This window comes from Drosophila elegans, unplaced genomic scaffold (assembly GCF_018152505.1).
Source record: "Drosophila elegans isolate 14027-0461.03 unplaced genomic scaffold, ASM1815250v1 contig_814, whole genome shotgun sequence".
Classification (NCBI taxonomy): Eukaryota; Metazoa; Arthropoda; class Insecta; order Diptera; family Drosophilidae; genus Drosophila; species Drosophila elegans.
Genome location: NW_024546167.1, coordinates 516,003 through 539,525, shown reverse-complemented (window position 1 = coordinate 539,525; position 23,523 = coordinate 516,003). Strand labels below are relative to the sequence as shown.

At 38.8% G+C, this 23,523-nt stretch overlaps 2 protein-coding genes across 4 annotated transcripts; one reads left to right on the top strand and one right to left on the bottom strand.

Moving 5' to 3' along the window:
- The first annotated feature begins 52 nt into the window (after nucleotides 1-52).
- On the top strand, nucleotides 53-20,239 carry LOC108141868 (SUN domain-containing ossification factor). Of its 3 annotated transcripts, XM_017265463.2 has the most exons (7): nucleotides 9,383-9,605; nucleotides 13,662-13,722; nucleotides 13,801-13,822; nucleotides 13,919-14,133; nucleotides 14,698-16,676; nucleotides 18,146-18,860; nucleotides 18,926-20,239. In XM_017265463.2, exons 2-7 carry the CDS (start codon nucleotides 13,689-13,691, stop codon nucleotides 19,684-19,686), a joined length of 3,726 nt encoding a protein of 1,241 aa, XP_017120952.1. In that variant the 5' UTR covers nucleotides 9,383-9,605; nucleotides 13,662-13,688; the 3' UTR covers nucleotides 19,687-20,239. The 3 variants fall into 3 exon arrangements, with proteins under 3 accessions (XP_017120949.1, XP_017120952.1, XP_017120951.1); XM_017265460.2 differs by lacking the exons at nucleotides 9,383-9,605; nucleotides 13,662-13,722; nucleotides 13,801-13,822 and adding exons at nucleotides 53-370; nucleotides 432-989; XM_017265462.2 differs by having other exon boundaries at nucleotides 13,662-13,822.
- On the bottom strand, nucleotides 20,186-23,400 carry LOC108141870 (eEF1A lysine and N-terminal methyltransferase homolog). The gene is made up of 8 exons (XM_017265464.2): nucleotides 23,239-23,400; nucleotides 23,017-23,139; nucleotides 22,645-22,881; nucleotides 22,374-22,581; nucleotides 21,199-21,817; nucleotides 20,946-21,138; nucleotides 20,748-20,887; nucleotides 20,186-20,688 (listed from the first exon to the last, which is right to left on the bottom strand). The coding sequence occupies exons 1-8, from the start codon at nucleotides 23,328-23,330 to the stop codon at nucleotides 20,279-20,281; spliced, it is 2,022 nt and encodes a 673-aa protein (XP_017120953.1). The 5' UTR covers nucleotides 23,331-23,400; the 3' UTR covers nucleotides 20,186-20,278.
- Nucleotides 23,401-23,523: the final 123 nt, after the last annotated feature.

The window sequence follows — 23,523 nt, the reverse complement described above, 5'->3', positions numbered from 1 at the left end:
GGTAATAGCTGCTTCTTCGATAACACGCCTATCGCTTGACCTGTCCATCACCAGTTTTTTGTTGTTTTACGTGCGCGTTGACATTTTTGCAGCGCCTTTTAATTTATTATTATTATTTAAACTAACTTATTATGGAGTGGGATACGTGTTAACCATTTCAATTTCCGAAGAAATCCTCGACAAAGGAACTGGGGCAACGAAATATACACATGTCTCTTAGCAATCTACGCGAACATTGTGCCTCGTCGATTTGCAAAAAAATAAAATAGCCAATTAGGCATTAGCCACGGTTAAGTTAAGCTAAAGCGACTAAAATGATGCACATGCGACTGCATTTGGTGCGCTTTATGTACATAAATCTACTGCTGAGGTGAGAAATACAAAATACTCTGAAAATCGGAATTTTTCTAAGGGATTTTCCGCTATTGCAGCTGCTGTTTCTGGTTGTACGACAATGTGGCAGCTGCAGATGCACAAACACCAAGTAACAAAGGAGTGGAAACGGGAACTGGATCTGGAACTCAAACTACGGATGCAGCTGGTCAAACCCTCATAAATCCGGAAATACCGGCGGCGCCACCAAAACCGGAACCTCCGCCCCCGCCACTCGACGAAGGATTAGAAGTATCCACTCCAGACAGAGTTGTACCCACTTATACCTCCCCGGAGTCGGAATCCCGGCCAAAATCCGGGGACACGTCAGTGCCCGTGGAGGTGGAACAGCCCGCGTTATCATCCGCACATCATGCAAATAGCCATAGTGAATATGTTAGTGAATTCGATTTAGCCGCTGATGATGCCGCCTCCTCATCCACCGCCCAAGTGCCAAATAATCAATTAAATTATAATAATCGTAATAGTGCCGGGAAAGTGCATAGTTTTAGTGAATCGCAGCAATTAGAGCAACCAAATGAGCTCGGGGAGGGGCAGGAGGAGGAGCCGCAATCGCCGGAGCTGCCGCAACAACCAAAAAAGCAGACGGAAGAAAGGTGAGTGGTTTATTGATCTACACTAGCGGCCAATATATTAGTGTGTACATAATCATTTTGGAGCTATGCAAAATGTGAGGGAAGTTGGGAATGCCTTTAGTTTCAGTAGCTTTTATTTTTGGATTACAAACAGCTAATAATTCACTTTTTTTATTTCGCTTAACTTCTAGAATTATCATGGAAGTCTGCATCATGAAATAACTTTCGAACAATCAAATTTAATTATAAATAGTCTTCAAATTAAAATTCATTTTAATAATTGTTTATAAAAATAACCCGTTTAAAGTAGTTAGCCTATGCACTTTACATTAAGTGTGACTGGGGTTTTACTGATAAGTTTTTCCGACCCACTGACGTGTTTTTTTGTTTGTGTTTTTAGGGGAGTATTTCCCGCTGACGCAATTCCAGTTATCAATACGAAAGTATTTTCTAATTGACGTGACTTATTTGCTTGAACTTGAACATGAATTGAACATGAGGGCTACAATAAAAGCCAATTTTAATTTACTTTGCCGAAGTCCAGAGAGGAAAACAAAAAAATGAAAAAAGGAACATACAAGGGTTGAGTATGTGAGGCAGATAAAAAAGATAGGAAATGTTGTATTGCATGGCGGTAATGCAATCTCCCTTTTTTCTATTTTTCTTCTTTGTTTTCAACAAATTTGATTGCCATTCATAAATAAATTTTTATTATTATAATTTTTGTTATTTAAAATATAACCACAGAAAGTATTTCTCTCTTTTTGGTAACTTAACCAAAAGTCAAAAGTATTTTTTGTAAATGATAAATTTCACAGATTGTAAATTTTATACAAATTTACATGCTACTATTGTTTTTTTCATGACATTATAGAAAATAGGTTGAATTCCCAAGCATTGGCCTTCATGATATAAATGGTCGTGCTCTTATCAGTTGTACTAAAACTATCCGGTTATTATATAGGGGCTCTGGTTTCCCTGACTAACCCTTATCAGACACTCCGGGTTTTTGTTTTAAGTTCGTTCACATGCTGCAGCCCATCAACATCTGGTCGAGATCAAAGACGCCTTTCACTTATTTGGTTGCTGACAAGGTCACCGCTAAATCTTTTGCTGGGGGTTTGCTTTTGTTTCCTATAAATAGCACAGTCCAATAATATGATTATCGATGGGCTATATGATACTATTCGCGGTCTATGTGCCGTCATTGTCAGTTGTATTTTTTTTTAAATATTCTCAGGCATTTCCCAGCGTTATGTTTACTTATTTGCACGCGACATCGCCTCGTCGTTAATCGTTGTCACTGCAAATGCATTTACAATTGCTGATAATTGTTTTGCTCGGCAGCCGCAACGTGTAGGTATATTAATCGTACGCTATATACAGTAAAGTATTACATATTTTACTAGCCGCATGCATTTGTTTACGTTCCATTGATAGAGTTTTACCCCAGCAAGTTGATATTGATTGAGTGCAGTAATTGCCTGCTACGTAACTGGCGTTTATTTTTAGACGTTCATTGGCGCCATTAGGTAATCTTATCTATAATAGTTCTAGATTTCATTGGGTTAGTTTTTTTTTTATGTGCATCCTCATCGTTTTGTAATTTTGAACTTGACTTTGAAGGGTGCTAAAAGTTTAGTTATATTTGCCTAACTAATTTTCTAGGGGTGTTGACTTACATTTTTAGCTTCTGACAATTTCTAGAAATTTTATCTCTAAAATATAGACAATTTATTCCGTTTTTCTAGTATTTTGTAGTAAGCATTTTAAACTAACTTTCTCGTTTTCCTCGTAAACTCAAAGTAGGTTTTAAAGTGGAAAAACGTGTGGAATTTGTTTTTTTTTTATCATGAAGATAAGAATAATGGGCTTACAAAAGTAAGCGGTTCTGCTAACTCAAAGACAAGCCGGTTGAGATCTAAAAATAAAATTCAAAACACGTATTTATGCCAAACCACACAAGGTAAGGTACATGTCAACGCTTAGTTTTTCTCCTTAAATATAGAAATTTTACTATCTACCAATAAATATTTTTAAGTTATTAGATATTCAAAGTTAAAAAACAATAAATTGACATTTTTCAAAAACAATTTACATTAAATTTAAATTAATTAATTATTAATTAATTTAATACTGCTTAAATATAGGTTGATTTATATAACCACCGCAAATTTCTAGAAATTTCTTTCGCCAATTTAAGTGCTTATATAGCCCTGGGGTTATTAGGTTTTAGCAGTTAAACCGACATTTGGTAAAATATTTTAAATAATAACTCATTCGCGGGCATTTCGTAACCGGGGGCCAAACTATATGTGAATTATATACAAAACTGTCTCTGTCCAGACGTGGTCGAACCCAACGCCATTTCCATACCGATTCATAGCAATAGCAATACAGCGCAGTTGCAGTTGCAGCAAAAGTGGCAAACTCCAGCTCCGGCGATCACCCACGCGTTGTCTTGTCACAATGCCTTTTGCCGGTAATTTGCTTTACAGTTTTTCAATTTATTTTCCCCCGCCGCCTTCTCGGCGTGAGTGTACTTTCTAAATGCCTCCTCCGTCAGTCAGTCTGGGCCTATCTATTGGTGGCCGGCCATTTCATTCATCCCAAAAAGTAGAAAAACGAAGATACGTTTTACGATTCGCAGACACTGTGGGTGCCACAAGTGCCAACGAAAAAGTAATGTTAAACAAATGCAACCTGTTCAAATTTCCGACTAAATAATACCTGGTACAATATTTTTTTTAATTTCTTTGTATTTATAAACTACAAATTGAATAGAGTACCTCTAAAAAAATCAATTTCCGTTAAAAAGAAATATGTTGACGAAGACATCCTAACAGCGGTGATAAATATTATGTATATAATCGGAAAACGGTTAGTCTCGGTATATTAAAGATTTATTATAATTGCTAAACAATGAAAACAAAGAAAGTATCAGTTAAAAATGTTTTTTTTTTTTAAAGAACCGTCCATATTATTCAAATTAACTTGGTGAAAAGCTCATTAGAAATCGTACCAAGTTTTTTTTATCTAATTAAAATGAATTTGTTTTATATAGTCAGTGGTTAAAAACCAATAACTTTTAATGCCCAAGCTACCATAAACACCTAGTAAACCCACAGCTGCGAGGTATCAAATCAGCAACTTTTATTCGCAGATCCTTTAAAGGCTTCGCTGAACACATTTCCATATCGTATGCGACTCGATTTTAGTGCAATGCTTTATCGAGGGTGGTAAAAGTGTTAAATGGGATCGAATCAGAGCTGGCTTCGATTTGATGTCATGTTTGTGTCTGGCTGGTCCCGTAAATGGCTTTATCAGTACGAAATTTACTTTCATTTTTTGCATTTTCCTCGAACAATTTTCGCCAGCGCCTCCTGACAGACATACTCGTAAATAAATTTTTCCAGCCGCGTCGGTAGCACGCAGCCGACAGAATCAAAATCCATTTTGGCCTTCCAAACATTTCACACATTTACTGCTAGAGACTGTATATCTATGTAGTTTGTAATGTGTAGTGTGTAGTATCCGAGTATCTGGCAGGGGATCGGCGAGCGAATCTTTCGCTGGTCGGGTCGGGGAATTACTTTCACTTTCGATGCAAAGGACTCTCTAAAGAGACTTTACAATTTGGGCTTTCAAATGCATCATGATCTTGTTTAGCGTAATCAAACTTGGCAAAAACCCATTATCATGTGTGTACGTCCAAAAAAGCGCAGTTGCAGAGGAAAAAAAATTTTGGTTTGATTTGAGGGCAGATGCGAAAGTGTATATTTAAACATATTTTTTTTAAGCGCAAATCACGATTCTTAATTCGAAGTCTCTAAAATATGTAAATGTTATGTTCTATGAATATTTGCGTATTTAAAATTTCATTTCTCCGTTTTGCACAATTAAATATGGAAAATGGCAAGAATCTTAGATAGTTAAAGAACAAGGGGTACTGATGACTTTCTATAATAAAAGCTTATAATTTAGCATGCTCTAGAGGATTTGTTGAAATGGTTGTTGGTAAAAATTTGTATATAATTTAGATAGTGTTTTCAGAGGCTAAGACTAAAATTATAAATTGAAAAACTTTTGTTGCCCCTCAAAAAATTAAAAGTATAATTATATTTAAGGATTGTATAACTATACTTTGAATTTGAAAGCGATCTTTCTTTTCTCCGCGTGTCCCATGGACTTGGCCATTAAATTCACAGATCGTTCACGGTGATCAGCCAATTGGCACTTATGCAAATGTCTCGGACTTACAACTCCGGAGGATTATATTATATATATACTAGTATACGTATATATAAACTGCTGTCAATGATCGCTCAACGAGCGGCATGAACGATCCTCTCCCACGACGGAACGAAATAATCGATCTTATCGCCTCGCCTCGCCTCAATGTCCGAATACTTAATTGATTGTGAGCGTGCGCCCATCCATTGACTTTCGTCAATCAATTTCGATCGTTGATCGTTGATCGTCAGGTGATCGCCGATTACTGATCTCGTCCAACTGCATTGATTAAGCCAAGCCGCTGTTGTCGTACGCCTTCACCTGTCTTTTTTTCGTAGGCATTCCTCTCGCATTTTTCGCTCATTTTTTTTTATTCATTTTTCATTCATTTATTTAGGCGCCTCTCTAATGAAAATTGGAAAAACAAAACAACTCTCGCGATCAAAATGAGAGAGAGAGAGAGAGAGAGAGAGGTCTGTGTGTGAAAAGCCGGTTTCTGCCGGCATTTTTCTCTCATGTCTTTTTGCTCCCCTTGTTTTGGTCTCATGCATTTGTTATTTGTTACTGATTATCTGGCGAAAAACCCAGACACAGACATAGACGTGTAGACGTTTTGGCATCGTGCGGAGTGAAAAATGTTTGAGACGCGTAGGTGTCCAACTGGCGGAGGGGGAGGGGTGGTGAATGGTTGGTAGAAAAGTCTGGTGGGAGGGCTGGCGGAAGGGGAGGGGCAAGGCAGCTGCTGCCGCGACTTTGAGTTATTATACACTTTTTGTTGTTAAACAAATTAATACGAAATTCTTCAGTGGAAACTGTTTGTTTGGTTGCACTTTTTATGCACGTTTATTGAGTTGTGGGGGAGTTTTTTTTTTTAAGAAATATACCCAAGAGTGGGAAGTTACATATTTGGAATTCTTAAATAATACAGAAAATTAAATGCCTTATTCATTGTTATATTAACATATTACTTCACATTCATTAATATTGTAAGTATTCTGTTAAATGTAAACACAAAAATATTCTTGCCTTTGGAAATATTTATGTATGATATACATTTTGAAAATAATAATCAATTTTTTATGGTATTTTAAGTATAAATATTAATGTTTCAGGAAACAGATTCAAGGATTATTTCTTTTATTTAGTTAACTGTCAAAACTGTCCGAAGATATGTATATCTACATTGCAATAAACCTGCTATGTAAAATGCATAAAAACAAGCACTATCTTAACTACCGATCGAGGATCTTGGCAGGAATCTTTACACAAAGTTCAATTGCTTCGCTGTGACCTAAACTGCTAGCTGGAATCCTCCCTCTAAGGCACCCATAAAAAAATCCCATAAAATCCCCAGGTGCAATTGCAACTTTCTTTCGCAGCTTAGTGCCCCTCTGCTGATTATCCCCCTCAGCCCCTAGTCCCCCACTCATCTGACTGAAGGCTCTGCCAATACTTCAACCACTTAACAACTCGTGTGTGTGTGCCTAACGTTTTCTGTAGTTACACACAGGGAATATTAAATGAATTACTATTATACTAAACTCGTTACAATTTCACAACTAATATATTATTTAAAACTGTTTTGTAATTGTTATTTTAAACTATTTCAAAAAGTAGGTTAAAATCAATGAAATTATATTTTATATATTCATAAAAGCACAAATAAATAGTTTTTTCTAAATGATTTTCAAAAAGGTTTCAATTAATGGCAACTAAAACAGTTCTGGTTAAAAACAAAAGCAAAATGTATAGTTTAATAATTTTAATCATAATAAACATTTCGTTTACCTTTAAAAGGCAATATACATAATAAAAAATATACATAATCATAATAAACATAATACATTTCGTGCTTTTCTCGGTGTAGAGTTCCTGTAATTGTTGCTGTTGCAGTTAGTGTTGCATTTGCTGCTGTTACATTGCTTATGTTGCTGCTGCTGTTGCCATGGCGCATTGTGTAAGCGCTTTGGGTTCGAAAACACTTTCGCATTACAAGTGTTTATCTTTCAATGGCGGAGTTGCTGCGACAAGTGCAACAGCAACAGCAATAGCAATAGCAATTGGAATTGCAACTGCAACTGCAACTGCTAGTGCAGCATCGGTTGGCATCGTTCAATTCAATTGACACTTTTGGCCCGCATAACCTTTTTGCTGTTGCACAAAAGGAGTCAAAACAAATTGCTAACAACACACACGCATCAAAGACAATTGGCGGCACTGTGGCCATGTCTTTCACCCAGGCAAATTTGAGTTTATAGTCCTTATTTGTTTGGCCAACAGTGCAATCTGTCTGGGCCCACGCTGCAAATTTACGATTAACAATTTCACTTTCCGTTGCACTTGCAATTATGCTCGGCTTAATATTTGCTTATATTTATTGGTCCCCGATGTCTCTGTCCAACCATCGATCGCTATCGCCGATCATAAACTATATTGCCCAGACTCACGGGCATGGTAGACATTTAATGTTCATATCTATGTAAATATGTATAGCGTTATATTTGCATGAGGATATATCCCAGTTTTTGGGCCTGGCCCACGCTGCATGCTAATGGTCCTGGCTGGCCAACAGATTTAGACATAAACCTGTCACAAGGCGGGCCAAAACCCCCAGACTCAGACTCAGACCCAGACCCAGGCCAGCGGGCTTCCTGTGCAAGGGGATCGTGGATCATGGATCCATTGTGGGGGCTAAAGCTGTTTCCGACACCTTTTGCCACCCAAATGCAGCTGGGTCCCCGGGCAATTCATTCGGCCCACAAAAATGCTTGGGAAAACTGACTTGGGCAAAGAAAATCTATTTTCCCCCGCTGCCTGCCGGGTGGGTGCTTGGAAAATGGGTATAAAATTTTAAATGACTTTCCAGACCGCAGTTTTTATTGTGCCGCATAAGATATTATTATTTTATACATTTTAATACCGCCAATCTCAATTCAGCCAATTAAAGTGACACCAACGTTATTCGAAAGTAAGAAAAGTTGTAGCTTAATTGATTAACTATTCATTTTTACGCATAAATCACCCATTAATCGTAAGTAGTATAAAATAAAAGAAAGTTAAAAAAATAATAACAAGGGTACATTTGTGAATGAAATTGTAATTATGTACTTAACTTATTTAACACTCATTTTATCTATCAAATATTTCGTACTGTTGGTACTTTCTTTTTGTTTACATAAGCACTCTTGAGCTTATTTTAACTAGTTCATTTTTTATAAAATTTGCCAAATCGTATAAAATGAAAAATCATAAAAAAAGACAGAAAAATGCAAATTTTACGAGACGTATTTGTTATAATGTTTTTGTTGTTATAATTTTTTTATGTACACAACTTATTTTATTGTCTTTTTGTTGGTATTTGCGTTTTGAATTCACAAATAGTTGTATACTATTTATTACAAAATTACCCAAATCGTATAAAATGAAAAAAAAATAATTTTACAAGAAGTATTTGTTATAATAATGCTGGCTTAATAATTTTAATACCCAATTGTGTTTATCAAAGTTTTTTTTTTATGTACACATGAAACTAATTTTTATAAAATAATTAAAATTTAATTTTAATTAAAAACACTCCATAAACAACGGTTAAACAGTTTTTTTTATAGTTAGTAGGCTTAAGTTAGGTCTGATAATTCCAATGTTGTTCCGAATTTTTTTGAAATTTAAAGCGAGCGTATAACTTCCTCGAGAGGGGGGTTATTGAAAAATGATGCACTTGCACCACTGATCGCATTTGAAGCATTGCTACTTTTAGGGGCTTTCCTTTCTGGCCATCAATTTGGATTTTTTTTTTGGAGGCAGCACACATACAGAAGAGTTAGTTATTTAGTTTTTTAGGATAAAAGAGGGGAAGCCGAGCAACAAGTTTGCCGGCAAAATGCAGTCGAAGCCGCCGCTTCTCAGCTGCAAGTGCAGTCCGATCCAAGATGATTGCGAGATGTCGATGTGGTGGATGTGGACGTGGACGTGGATGTCGATGTGGATGTCGGTGTCGATGTCTCGGGTGCTGAGGTAATGCTCTCTTTCCGACTCTCTTTTTCTCGGACTTGGGGAGCTTGTTTTGCCCGATATGGCTGCTCTCCGAGATATGGCGGCAAATATATCTGCACACTTGGACCACAATTACCTAGAGCCGAGTCCGTAATACGTTCAGTTCTCATTTCGATTTCCAGTGGTGCGATCGTGCGCTTCGCTACCTTGCCGGTGGTGCCACCTCATCCTCATACTCCCATCTTTGGGTGTTTGAGATCGCGAATCGCGAACTATCGGATCCTGTATCTAGTATCCTTTTTGTCCTTGTTAACGAACGCGCTCGCGTGTGTGTGTGTGTGTGTGTGTGTGTGTAGATGTGCCTGCAGTGCACTTTTTCACAAAACACTTGATTTAATTTGGAATTAACAAGTAATTGCCAATACAGAGAGAAAACATTGCAATACCCAGCTAATAAAAATAGGAAACTCTTCTAAAATAAATTAAAATATTTTAAATTTAGATTAAAACATAAATATTTTATATCAGAGAGCAGGACATAGCTAAAAATATACATTTTTAAAGTGATTTAAATATAATCATTTATTAATAGATATTTACTAAAAAGCACAAAAAGTTTAAAAATTTAGGTTTAAGAACGTAATTATTTATTATATTATAATTTAATATACTATTTAAAATGTTCTTTACATGACTTGTGAATACTTTTTAAATACAACAAAATCTGCTTTTATAAAAAAATTTATAAATACTTTTTATATACAAACATTTCTGTTTTTAAAAAAATGCCATTATGTTTTTATTGTAATATTTTTCCTCTGTGCGGCATAAAAATAAAAAAGAGTATTTGGAAGGATTTCCAACTTACCAGAACCGAAACATCAAGAACCACAGCTGAGACCCTTTATTGACTGTCCGCATTTCGAGTTCAAAACTAGTCTGAAACAAAAGTCAATTTCGCATATCGATCGAGTAAATATGAATAATAGCTCTTAATTGCAATTATTTCCGCCAACACCTTTTGTTTGCCAAGTGGAAATATTGATTGTGGCTTTGGCTCAGTTAATGTTTGATCTGCCAACCGGATGCCCATTAAGCTAACCTGCCACCAAATGTTTATAATTTAGTTTGTTCATCAAATCACTATTTGTAGCCACTCAAAGTTGTGCAAATTTTTGATGGAGAGCAAACATAAGTCGTAAGATTTGTGAGGAACAAATATAGTTGATCTATAATAATTGTAAATGGGTAAGCACACACCCTCATTAGAAACTTTGTAGATGTGATCTTGTGCGATATTTTATGTGCGTAAAACATTTCAATGCTGTCCGAGAATAACGACAAAAGACATTATAAATGTTTCAACCAATACTTCTTGGCTGCAGTCCAGACATATAAAGATCTATATAGTGCAATGTGCAATCATAATTATGCAAACATTTTTGTTTTCATAGTTTTGTTTTGGTTAAACTCTAAATAATTTTGTTTCTGGGTTAACCTACAAACTTGTGCTCGAAATTTAGTTTCATAATTGTCATAATTGGGTTCTTATTAGTATGAATAAGTTAGCAACTTGCTAAACGAATATACTTTGGATGGACAAAATTAAAACTACAGAAAATCTATGCGACTAATAGTAAAATATAAACTATTTTAATAGATCATTAAAATAGTAATTATATTTTTGAAAGAATAATATGAAACCCACAAATATATACTAAAAATTTATTTCTAAATTTTTAAATAGCTTTCTAATGGTTCTAATCTTTTCGCAATTTTGTTTAAGAAATGTTCAACTTTATTTAGCCAGAGTTCCCCTTTAAATGCTGCTCCTATTAAATGTTTTCACTTTTCACACGCTGAAAAATTGAAGCAATTTGCACATCCTTTGCTGGAACATGTTGCATTTATTAATTTATTCAAAATTGAGCCGAAAAGAAAAGCCAGAAATTCCTGACAAACGTGTAGACAAGTTGGTTAAAAAAGAAAAAGATCGAGAAAAAACGCAACTGCCGGAACGGCCAGGTTAACCCAAAATGCCTTACATGGCTTGACTTACTGCCCAAGCAGACAGTTTGAATACTTTACATACATTGCGTTGTTGCTCAGACAAGTCATAAATATATACATATTGCACACAGCCAGCTGGGGAGTTTTCCTTCTTCGACCCTAGGAGCTTGTGGAGGATTGTGGGCGTTGTTGAAATGACTCGCGTCGCAGGCCAATAATTATAATAGAATACTTGGGTAAAAGAGGTGAATTTACATATGTTTGGTCTGGCACAAATGGGAAGTGTTCCGCCCTCTTTTAAACTGGCGAATTGGACACATTTAACACGTTGGTTTTGCTCCTATTTGTTACACTTTTCCTCGAAGCTGGTGAAAGAGAAACTAACAGTTGCAAATTTTGGTTAATTAGCTTGGGACCTTTAAACAATGTATCGAATGCAGCTATGTAAACCTTGGGCGACAGACACTCCACTCTCTTGTTTATTATGCAATAAAAATGCATACAAATGGGCGCTAATTGTTGCATGTCGCCCCACGAAAGGGCATTTTTCTCACTTTTTGTGAACCACTTTGTTTCGTGACGCTTTGAGAAATTCGAGGTGGGCCAAGTCCACTCAAAAGTTTAATTTTGTTGGTCCCTGCTGTCATCTCAAGTTTCCGGTTTGGAGGACTGAAGATCAGATGAAGATGAAGCCGAGTCTTAGTAAAAAGTTGGTGGTTTGCTTTTTGTAAAAAGAAACGTAAGAGATATAGGTTAACTCTCTAGTAAATTGTAAAATCTCTAGTTCATACTGTACTTGTTCATATAACAACTTTATTTTTATTGTTATATTTTTAAATAATGAACATAATACATAATAGCCCCTTATTTGCTTAGGTTACCTTTTAATTGCCTACGTATTTTTTCATTGATTCGTTTGTTTGCTTTTGATTATGTCAAAAGCGAATTTTTGTTTACTTTTTTTTTGTTTACTTGAGTTCGCGGTTATTTGTATTTTTGGACATAATACTTGTTGCTCACATTGAGGTGATTGATATGTTGGCAAAACCATTTATTTTTGACTTATTTGGTGTATTAACAATTGAACTTTAAATCTAGTTTAAAAATTAATAATAAAATAATTGAAATTAAATTCCTAAATTCACTTAAAACCTCAATTTAACTGTGGGAACATATATAAATTCTAAGTAATCATGTGTACTAATTAAAAACAGATTAGACAAACACGTTTTATTTGGGTATATGTTTTTGTTGTACTCAAATCCACATTTTATTCTTGTGACGGAAATGGGAAAACCCAAAGAAAAGAGCAGAAGTAATCTGATTGCGACTTAATCTCGTGCATAAAGAAGCAGGAAATCCACATGTGCAAGCGTTTTTGTAGGCAACAATGGAGCTGCAGCCATGACATAATATATGCCTACAATAAATGTACTAAATGAACACAAGAAAACGAATTTAAAAGAATTTTTCAGACCCCCGTAAAGGCACAATTAATTGTGAGAATTGTTGAAAGCGGTCAGTGACCAAGAATCGCCTTTGAACATTGAAACAAGGAATATATGTATATTTTGGCTATCGCTACCAAATATAATTACACTTGCTGCGTCCTCAACTTGACATAATTTGATCAATTTATTTATAAACTGTCAACGCCCCCGCCATATTTTTTAAATCACATATTTGACACAATTTTTATTTTTATGCACGTTTCCTTGAATGGCATATATAATGCACTGTACCTTTCAGTCTGCTTGATTAGTTTGATGGCTTTTACATTTGCCCTGTCAGATTTCTTGTGACACAAGAATCTTAAAATCATTTTTACATACAAGTTTCAATATTATTGCAAAAATTACAAATATATATTTTTGCAAAACTGCAGCCATAATGACAAATGTGAAAAAATCTTTTTCTATTTATAATCTTGTTGTTTCAAAATTTTTGTTTTGATTCTCAGATTTGAAAGCTCTTGGAACTGTGAATTTCCCAAAATTATACAGATAATTGTCGCTAAGTTCAACTTGACCGAATAAATATGCGATTGTTATCACGAATTCTTTTCAAATGTGGATCACAGTGTTCTCTGAGTAATGTCTGGTTTTTTTTTCGCCTTCCCCGTTTAAATTCCCCTTACGCTGAATTTTTTCACAGCTGCACCGAGTTCGCTCTTACAAAAAAACTACAAACAAAACAAAACGTTCTCATTGTGAGTTTGAGTATTTGTTTTTTCATATTTACATACTTTGCACCTCCGTCAGTCGAGTATTATGGCTTGATCTAGATATTTACTTCGCGGCAATCAGCTGGCTAAGAATCCAACGTGGCTTATATCTCGGTTCTCATTTGGTTGGCGGATACAGGCGAATAAGATATTAAATCTATAGCAGGGTCACAGCTGTTGTTGTTTGATTAACCAATACATGCGTAAACAAATAAATTATCACCTGCAATTAGAGCCCCAAAAAATTGAATGTAAGAAAAATGCTGCTACAATTCGTTATGAAGTTCATTTGTTGTGAGTTGAAAAAGCTGAAAACAAACCTGACCATGTTTCTAATATTCTTCTGGATTATATGGTTCTCGCAAATAATAGCCATATCAACGGTGTTCATGAGGTGGGATATTTGAAAGTGCTTAAAAGTCTGAAAATTCATAAGCCCAAATATGTTTTTAGATTTGCATCTTGATAATAATTTCACCATTTTTATCAGTTTTCCAGAGATTATTACGGAGCTACCGACTGTCACAGTCACAGAGCTGCCTCTGGATCGAGTGAAAAACCGCCTGGATTCGGTTATCCTGGATGATTCCCAGGTTGCAGCAGGCAATCATACTGATGAGGATCAACAGCAACATCAGCATTCGCATCCCCATCAGGATCAACCTCAGCAGTTATTTGAGGCTGACAAAGAAATACCTCAAAAAGGTAAACATAAATCAAATCTATATTAAACAATCCTTTCTTCTTGTTTGCCGAAGTTCAAATACCATTGCAGCTAATGCAAAAATTTAATTTTCTTGAAAACATTAAAATTATTATTTATTTGCGTATATGTTTAAAAACATAAAACTTGCAGCTTAATTATTAGAGCGTTCCTATGGTTTCCTTTTCCGATTTGAATTTATTAAAATACGACAAAATAGAAAAGTTACATTAAAAACAAATTTAGTTTTTTATATTTTGATTGTTTTTTTGCGAGCTATATGATATAGTTGTCTGATTTTAATGAAATTTAAACCGTAATTCTGAAATATTTAACCATTTCTATATGACGAAGATCTAAAAAAATTAAAAAACCGCAAAAAGTTATAAATTTGTAATTAAAATACCCTCTGAAAGTGTATAATAAATGAAATAAATAATAATAATACATCCTAAATACAAAAATATCTTTTTACTTATATTTAATTTTTAACAATTGTGCAATGTTAAATCTAATCCCTAATCTTTGGTTTTAGTCGAACTTATTGAACCGTTGTTATATTTCAGATGAGCAGATGCCGAAGATAAACGATCCCGGAGGAGGTATTGAATTGGAAGGATTAGCCCCACAGGAAGCTACGCCGGCCGTCGAAGGGAATGAATCCATCGATGAGCCTGTAGGAGGATCGCCAGGATCACCTGCATCCAATGACACAGAGGCTGCGGCGGCAAATCTGACGAACGCCAATGAGGAGGTGCCCATGCCAGTGTTCTCAGAGTGGGCGCAAAAGCAAATGGAGGCGGAGGCCAGCCGGGAGCAGGCCATGGAACTGGAGCAGCAGGTGGTGAACAATTCCGCCCAGCGCAGGAACAACACGGGATCGGCGACGGGCAAGCCACCAACGCTGAAGCTGCGCTCCAAGAACTACGCATCCCCGGATTGCGGGGCCAAGATCATTGCACACAACTCGGAGTCCAAGCACACGGAGGCCGTGCTCACCCAATCGAGGGATGAGTACATGCTGAGTATTTGCGAAAATCGGATTTGGTTCGTGGTGGAGCTGTGCGAGGCCATTCAGGCCCAGAAGGTGGATGTGGCCAACTTTGAGCTGTTCAGTTCGTCGCCGAAAAACTTTACGGTGGCCGTTTCGAAGCGATTCCCCACTCGGGATTGGAGCAATGTGGGTCGCTTCGCGGCGGAGGACAAGCGAACCATTCAGACCTTCGAACTGCATCCGCATTTATTTGGCAAGTTCGTGCGTGTGGAAATCACCTCACACTATGCCAATGAGCACTTTTGTCCACTCTCGCTGTTCCGCGTGTTTGGCACCTCCGAATACGAGGCTTTCGAAACGGAAATCCGGCCAAGCGATGACCTGGATGACTTCTACGATGATTATGGCGGTGGACAAGAGCAAAAGGCAGCCGTGGGCAGTGGTGGCAACATATTTCAGAGCGCCTCCGATGCCGTCATGCAGATGGTCAAGAAGGCAGCCGAGGTGCTGGTGAAGCCCACGAAGGCTCTGAAATGGTCAACGGAATCGCTGCTCTGCCAAACGCCCGCATTTGGAGCTTATAGCTGCAGCAATTGCAATAGCACCCTGGTGGAGAGGATTAACAGTCTGTTGTCGTGTCAATTTCAGCAGCTGCAGGTGCTCCTCAGTCTCAGCCGTTTGAGGACAGATCTCCTGCAAAGTCGCGTTTGCGAGGAGGATTTCGGCATAAGCCTGATGGGTTCGGAGTTCTCGAGTAAAATGGGCAAGGAGCAGAGCTATTTCCTGAGCATGCTGCCAGCGGAACACATTGGAGCCATGTGTAGGGTGATTCAAGCGGAGCAAAACGTAACCGATCAACAGCAAACGAAGCCGCCAGCGATGAACCATCATGTCAGTGCAACGGAGAAATCGCAGGACAACGCCACAGCCACTGGAGTTCGTCAGGATTGTGAGGGCAGCGAAGGAAGTGCAACAAAGAAGCACCCTGAGAAGGCACCGCCAACACCCAGGCTAGAGGTTGTGGTGCCCGAATCCAGCCAAGAAGTGCCTTCAATGGAAGATGGGTCGTCGTCGAGCTCCAGCGAAACAGTTTCCACTACCAACTCCACGCCAGCCGATGTCAATATATTCAATGAGCCTGCGGAATCCGAGGAAGTGGTGGTCAAAGTGCAGCTTCCTCCGGAGCCAACTATGCCAACCACTTTGGAGGTCAGCGATGTGGAGTCCTCGACCAGCGCTCCAAGCCACAATGTGCCGCAATCCTCCTCCGGCGAAGCTTCGGCGAACGGAGATCTAGCAATTGAGGAGGGAAATCCGGCCAATTGGGAGAGTATCGACAACCTGCTGACCACCACGGTGGCTTCAATTACCGCTGGCGGTGGTGCGGCTGCCGCTGCTGCTGCAGTGGTGAACGGCAATGGCCATTTGGGAGTGGCAGGTGCGCCCGGAGCAGGTGGAGCAGCCATGGGATCCGGTGTGAATCTCCAGCAGAAGCTGACGAATGGCGCCCAGTCGGAGAGTGTCTTTATCAGACTCTCCAATCGCATAAAGGTGAGTGCTCCAAGCTTCCGCTTTCAAGTGGGTTTCCGCCCATTCATGTGCGTCATCAGTTGGCGTAGCGAAAAATACTGGAATAAACAAACAAAAAAAACAACCAAGCTAGAAACTAGCTAGGCAACCACCCACACAGGATGAAGTGGGGGGCAGTAGAAACCCTCAAGGTGGCAGGAACACAATGGCAAAATTATACACTTGCAAGGAGTCGTGTAATTATGTTTAAAACCAGGTTGTTAACAGAATTATTCATCAAAGACCAGGAATATCATTCTATAAGAAGAAGCGACTTTCGGTTAACGAATTTTAAATACCCTTCGAAGTCAAGATCTAAGAGTAACTTATATATTTTCACTCTCAGTTTATAAATTCTTAGAGGATGATTGACTATCTACCTTCAGTACTCGTATTATTAATCATAAAAGTTAAAAAATCTGCACATATTTTATTAAATTTTTATAATTTTTAAAAAGAAAATTACTTTTGCTTGCTTTGTTTTCTCAATGAAAGTCATTAATTCCAAATTTTTTGATCCGTTCTTCTTTTATGCTAAAAAAGAAAAAAGTTTTCTGACTTCTCAGAAAAGCACTAACTTTCTAAGCCAACAAAGCGTATTCCCCATACAACTTCCTGCTTCCCAATATCTTTTTGACTTGTTTATAGTCAACTTGCGTGCTGAATGCTCATTACAAGCGGCAGCCACTTCCCGTTTTTGGACTCCGCCCAAGGACCACCACTGTGCGGTGCTTCATCCTTGTAACAGTTCTGCCAGCCAATTCGCTACCTTGCCGACCGACGTCATCAATATACATATGCGAATCCATTCGAAGCCATACTTAAACTACACAGGAAGAAATGGCGTTTGAGATATTAAAAGAATATATTTAACAACTGGAAAAATCTTCGCTAGAATTTATAGTGGCTTAAATAATTAATTAAATAAATTTTAGGTTATACAATTTTTTTTTTTTTTTAAATATCGGTTGAACCTTTATAAAATGTTTTTTTTTTTATTTAAAAAAATCTGTTGAACTTTTATAAATTTTTTTTTTTTTATTTAAAAAAAACTGTTGAAAATTTATAAAATGTTTTTTTTTTTAATTTAAAAAAATCTGCTGAATCTTTATAAAATGTTTTTTTTTATTTAAAAAAAACTGTTGAACCTTAATAAAATGTTTTTTTTTTATTTAAAAAAAAATTGTTCAACCTTTATAAAATGTTTTTTTTTTATTTAAAAAATCTGTTGAACTTGAATTATTTATAAATTCCTGAGTCTTGCCGAAAATAAATTTTTTTTACATCAAGTGATATATCAAAAAGGAGAGGATATATTTTTAGCTGATAAAACTAAAACTAAAATTTATATTAAGATGATAATCTTAAATGAGCTTATTTATTTGTTCCTGTGTACCTCCCACAACATTTGCTAACCTCTGGCTGTGAAACACTCCTTCTGTCTTCCGCAGGCGCTCGAACGGAACATGTCGCTGTCGGGACAATACCTGGAGGAGCTCTCGCGGCGCTACAAGAAGCAGGTGGAGGAGCTGCAGCAGACGCTGACCCAACAGACGCTGACGGTGCGCCAGCTGGAGGACCAGAGTCGGCGGTACGTGGAACAGGAGCAGCTGTACCAGCAGCAGAGCGCCGAGCTGGCCGGCGAGGTGAGGTCGCTGTCCTACCAGGTGCAGGCCTGCATTCTGGTCATCATCATTGTGGGCACCTGCATCTTCCTCATGCTCGTCCTGGGCACCGTCTACTATCGCAAGTTGCGCCGCCAGCAGCAGCAGCAGCATCTGCTGCTGAAAAAGGATCAGCCGGGCAATCAACCTGTTGTCAGCAGACCCAAACTGGATCGCCGCAAGTCCTACGAGCAGATGCCCAACCAAACCACACCCAAGCAACGGCGTCCCAGCGAGGAGGCCATGCTCATTCTGAAGGAGTGCGGCGACACTAACGTGCCGGAGTTGGACCCTTCGATCCTCAGGCAGCGCAAGATTTCCGTTTGCTACGGCAGCAACAATAACATAGCCGCCAATATGCTAAACTCCGCCACAAATGGCGGTGGAAATGGAGTTCGGAGTTCCCTGCACAGGCGCAAGGGAGCCAAGCACTCGTGGCACAACAGTCTGGACACCACGGAAATGTCATGCGGCGAACAAGCGGACAAGTTCTTCGATTTGGGTAAGTACGGGATAGGGAAGCCGTCGATTAAAACAAAATATAAAAGTTTTTTTTTTCCCTTTCAGATACTCTCAGAAGTATAAAGCAAAGTGCCGGGAAGGCGGCCAAAAAGAAATCCCAGCAGAAACAGCAACAACTGGCTCTCAAGCGTCAGGAATCCGCGCCGGAGGATCAGCTAGCCGAGGTAGCCGAAACGGCCACGCAGAGCGACTTCGACGAGAGCCTTAGGCTGGACGACGATGATCTGGCCAACTTTATACCCACCAGCGATTTGGCCTACAACGAGTTCATGCCCGAGGGACCCTCGGGCTACCAAATACTGGACACAGTGGATGGCAAGACCGGCAAGGAGCCGGGTACCAAGAAATCGCGTCGCCTGTCCTCGCCAGCGTTCTTCAAGTCGCCCTTTGGCAAGAGCAAGAACAAGGGCCACAGCTTCAATGGCATCAAGAACAGCCATTCGGTGCACGAGCCCACGTCCTGGGAGTGGTACCGCCTGAAGCGCAACGAGAAGCAACAGCAGGCCAAGCTGGCCAGCAAGAGCCTGCCCAGCGCCAGCCTGGACAGCTCTTCGCTGTCGGAGGTCAATTTTCCCCTCAACTCGAACAGTGCCACGCAGAATTCCTTTCGGATATTGGGCGAGGCCATTCTGTCCTCCGGTGAGGGACGCATCACCCCGAATGGGAATGGAAATGGCAGTGGCAATGGTCTGGCCAGTAGTAGCAGTGGAAGTGGGAGTGGCAGTGGTGGGAGCACCACCTCATCCACCACCAAGAAGAAACAGCGCGCCCTTAACAACCTATTTCGCAAGGCCTTTGATTTTTAGATTTCAACCCACCCAGTGTTTCGATTTGTCTAGTTAACATTTTTACACCAGCGCGTATATTATAGTTATTCTTATCGATTCGGATACACTCATATAGCCATTCGATAAATTGTTTGTACAAAACGAATTGTTATTCTTTTTTTTTGAGGATTTTAAGAGGCCCGAGATGAGACGAGACGATACGAGAAGCGAAGAGAAAGTGAGAGTTCCTTTTGTGTTGCAGTGAAATGCATATGACTGTTAAGCAAAAAAATAAACAAATTTAAGTATAGTACTTATATATAGTTTGTAGTAGTGCTTGTGTGCTTGCTTGCGTAGTTTAAACCAGCCTAGGTTAATTGTGTACGTATATTCCAAGCCACGTCATTCTTGCTATATTTTCGCCCCCCAAAAACCCAAAACCCACGATTATGTAATTTAAGTGATGAAACGAAACATTTGCAAGTTATTGCCACACACATTTAGTTTGTTATTCTTAGCAATTTCTACATACAATTAGTTAATAGTTTAGTCTTTATTTATAACTAAATACAATTAACATTTTATTTAAAAACGTAATCGTCTTTGCTAATGGCTCTACACTCTATAAAGATTATATTTTCAACTCGCTGAGGAATTCGGCCACCTCGAGGGCATCCTCGCTGGCCAGTTTGCTATCCTTGACGGCACTATTCAATCCTCGACCAGCGGTGCCCAGGTTCTTCTTCCACTGTTCGACAGTTTTGTACTTTTCATCATTGGCACAGTAGACAATTTCATTGATGTCCTCGTCTAATTTGTAGCTGCACACAGCGGCGAAGACTTTGTGCAGATTGTCGAGGGCTTCGGTGCGAAGGCTCTCATCGCGACACACAAGATTGAGCATGAAGAGTCCTTTGGGTCCTATGATCTCCTTGATGTGCTGCAGGATTTGGTTGGCCAGGAAACTTTGGGGCGGGCAACTCATGCCCAAACTCAGATCCTTGCTGTCTACATCAAACAACACGGCGTCGAAGTGAATGTCTGCGAAAGGAAACAAAATACATTTATGTAGGTGCACAACCGAAGTAAATCTATTTCACCTTCATTGCGACAGCGCTCCACAAAAGCCAGGCCATCATCGATGACCACATGGAAGCGTTTGTCTTGCTTGAGCTCAAAGTACTGCTCAGCCACCTCCAACATAATTGGATCGATTTCCACAGCCGTAATTCGGGTGTTACTGTAATGGCTTCTTATATTAGAAAACTATTTAAGGGATATACTTGCTCTAAACCTACGGCAAGGCGGCATGAAGAAAGCTACACAGTCCACCGCCTCCCAAGCCGATGACCAGAACATCCTTTTCCACATCCTTCTTGGGATTCTGCAGTGTGGTGGCCAACTGAACGCCCACGGACATGTACAAATGATGTTGGCATGCCAGGTAGCCAAAGTCGATCTTCTTGCGCTCCTTTTTGCCTTTGATTTTGACTAGAAATAACAATGCGATTTAATGAATTCTCAAAATTTTTATATTCACCTTTTTTTTACCTGTTTTGACCAAGGCCTCGGACTGCACGACAAACTGATTGCTGAGGAAAATGAGACGTCGCAGGGTTTTGCCATTGGCCTCCACTTCTTCGATGCGAAAATCTCCCGAGATTTTTGAGAAGCCACAGATGAGAGTCTCCCTTTTACCCACATCGGATCCCAGCGACAGATACGGAATCTGTTCACTCAGGCCAGCCGGCGATAGGTTCTTTATGCTGTCGGCCAACTCCAGTTTAACCTCGTCCAGTGTACTATAAACCTGATCGCGATGAAGCGTTACCACAGCCAGTCGCTGGAAGTTGGCTGAATCCTGCAGCTTTTTTCGCCCAGCAGGCGTGGCAAAAAGCCACTCCACCTCCCTGCCTTGGGGAACAATGAAGGCCGCATATCTGCCCAGACCCCGAGCTGGCGGCTTGTCCAATATGTGGATCGTATAGCGAGGGGCTTGCTCCGAAGGTCGGTGTAAGTCCATGATTACCTCGTTGTGACCAGCTATGTTCGATCTGGCCAAGCCGTTGCACACCAAAGCAGCCTTTTGCACTGAGGAAACGGCGTTGCTCAGCTCGGAGATTGAGGTGAACCTCTGCATCTTATCGTTGCCGAAACCGAATTCAAGAATCTGAAAATAAATAGAATTGGTCAATGTATAAATTACGTTTTTTGTATACCTTTATAGGTATTCTATTCTTGATTTTCTTACGAAACCAATAAAATATGGTGGTTTAACATTTTTTTAGGCACAGAAATATTTGAAAATAACACTAAAGTTTGCCAAAAAACATTGTAAATAAATATAAAAAAAAAAAATAAATTGTAAAAGTCAGAAATTATATATTTTGGGGATCAATTTTTTACATTTAATCCCCTTGTCTCGTCTTAATCGTAACCTTACAACATATTTTAGACGGCAAAATGGGACTAAAAGGAATTTTTTTTTACTTATATGATTTAAAATTATTGCAAGTGTGCAGAAGACACAATAAATCGTTCCAGCATAAAAAACAAAAATGGTGTAAAAAGGACTTATTTCGTCCAGCAAATCTCATGTAAGCCCTTAAAATAAAATAAATAGTTAATTTTTGAATATAAATCACACTATTAAATGGAAAATATAGCACGAACTTTTGGTAAACCCGAATGTTGAACTACATTCTGTGTTTTTAAAAGATACTCACCGGCATCGGTAGAGTCTTAAACTTGGTGGCAACAACTACGAAAACAGGCAGAGTCAAGGCATCATCGGCATTCTTCTCCTTGTTGGCCTGTTCCACGCCCAAGCAGTGGACAATCCGCAGCATGCAATTGTGCTTGGGCAGGAACTCCAGCAGGAAGTTAAGGATGTGCTCTTGCAGCAGTGATATGCCCACATAGCGACCACCATTGCTAAAATAGAGAAGGGTTTCTCCTTTAAGGATCATTTTCGCTTAGAAAAGTAAGTAAACATACCGCATGGTCCTTAGTATCTCCTTGAAATAGTTCTCCACAACCAGACGAGTTTCTGGTTCATCATCGGCAAACAGAGCATCCAGTGTTCCCTTGTCCAAAGCCACCGAGAAACTTTCATTCGGAAAAGTCATAGCTGTGGCATCCATTTGCAGGAACTTCATATCGGGACGGGTTTTGGCATTCAGATCCAACATTTTCTTCACTGCCACTGGTGAGATGTCAATGTTTGTGATTTCCCTGTTATAGAATATTTATCTTCTTCAATCACTTTTTAATATTAATTTTTGAGTTTTAAAATATACCCATTATGTACTATTTATATGAATTTTTATCATTTATGTACATATATTTAAATGGCTGAAGAATACTTACCGAAATCCCGTGTCGTACATTTCCATACTCAGTTTGGAGTTGCCGCATCCTAGCATCAAGATCTTGTCCACCGGCTTTATATATTTATGGATCTGATCGCACAACTCCAGATATTCCCCATACCTTAGGAATTAAAATAACAATTAGTTGACCAAAAAAACACATGTTGCTTGATTTGCTACCCTCGAAAATTCGCTACACTTTAATTGGTCCTATACTTACCACTCGAAAGCCTTTTCACCCCGCTTTTTGAAGAACTCGTTCCAATAATCCGTCTGCGCGAATTCCTCGCGTGTTTTGGGCAGTAAATTCATTGTTTAATAACAATAAGAAGGATGCAAAAAATAAACAATAAAGCGGCAAAGTGCGATGGTTCAGGGCATATTAGAGATGGAACAACAAATCTATGTTCATTCGATTCTATCGATGTTTTCGGCAATTCGAATTGTTTGGCTATAAGCAAAGTGCGGAAATATCGGTATATTTCAAATAAAAAATTAATTTTCT

Bases quoted from the DNA above. Each gene is read 5' to 3' on its own strand.
- LOC108141868 (XM_017265460.2), top strand. From the start codon at position 315: ATGATGCACATGCGACTGCATTTGGTGCGCTTTATGTACATAAATCTA. The intron at 371-431 runs GTGAGAAATACA...CCGCTATTGCAG, and splicing joins TACATAAATCTACTGCTGAG to CTGCTGTTTCTGGTTGTACG. The intron at 990-13,918 runs GTGAGTGGTTTA...CATTTTTATCAG, and splicing joins AAAAAGCAGACGGAAGAAAG to TTTTCCAGAGATTATTACGG.
- LOC108141870 (XM_017265464.2), bottom strand. From the start codon at position 23,330: ATGAATTTACTGCCCAAAACACGCGAGGAATTCGCGCAGACGGATTAT. The intron at 21,139-21,198 runs GTAAAAAAAAGG...TGTTATTTCTAG, and splicing joins CGAGGCCTTGGTCAAAACAG to TCAAAATCAAAGGCAAAAAG. The intron at 20,689-20,747 runs GTGAAATAGATT...TTCCTTTCGCAG, and splicing joins GGAGCGCTGTCGCAATGAAG to ACATTCACTTCGACGCCGTG.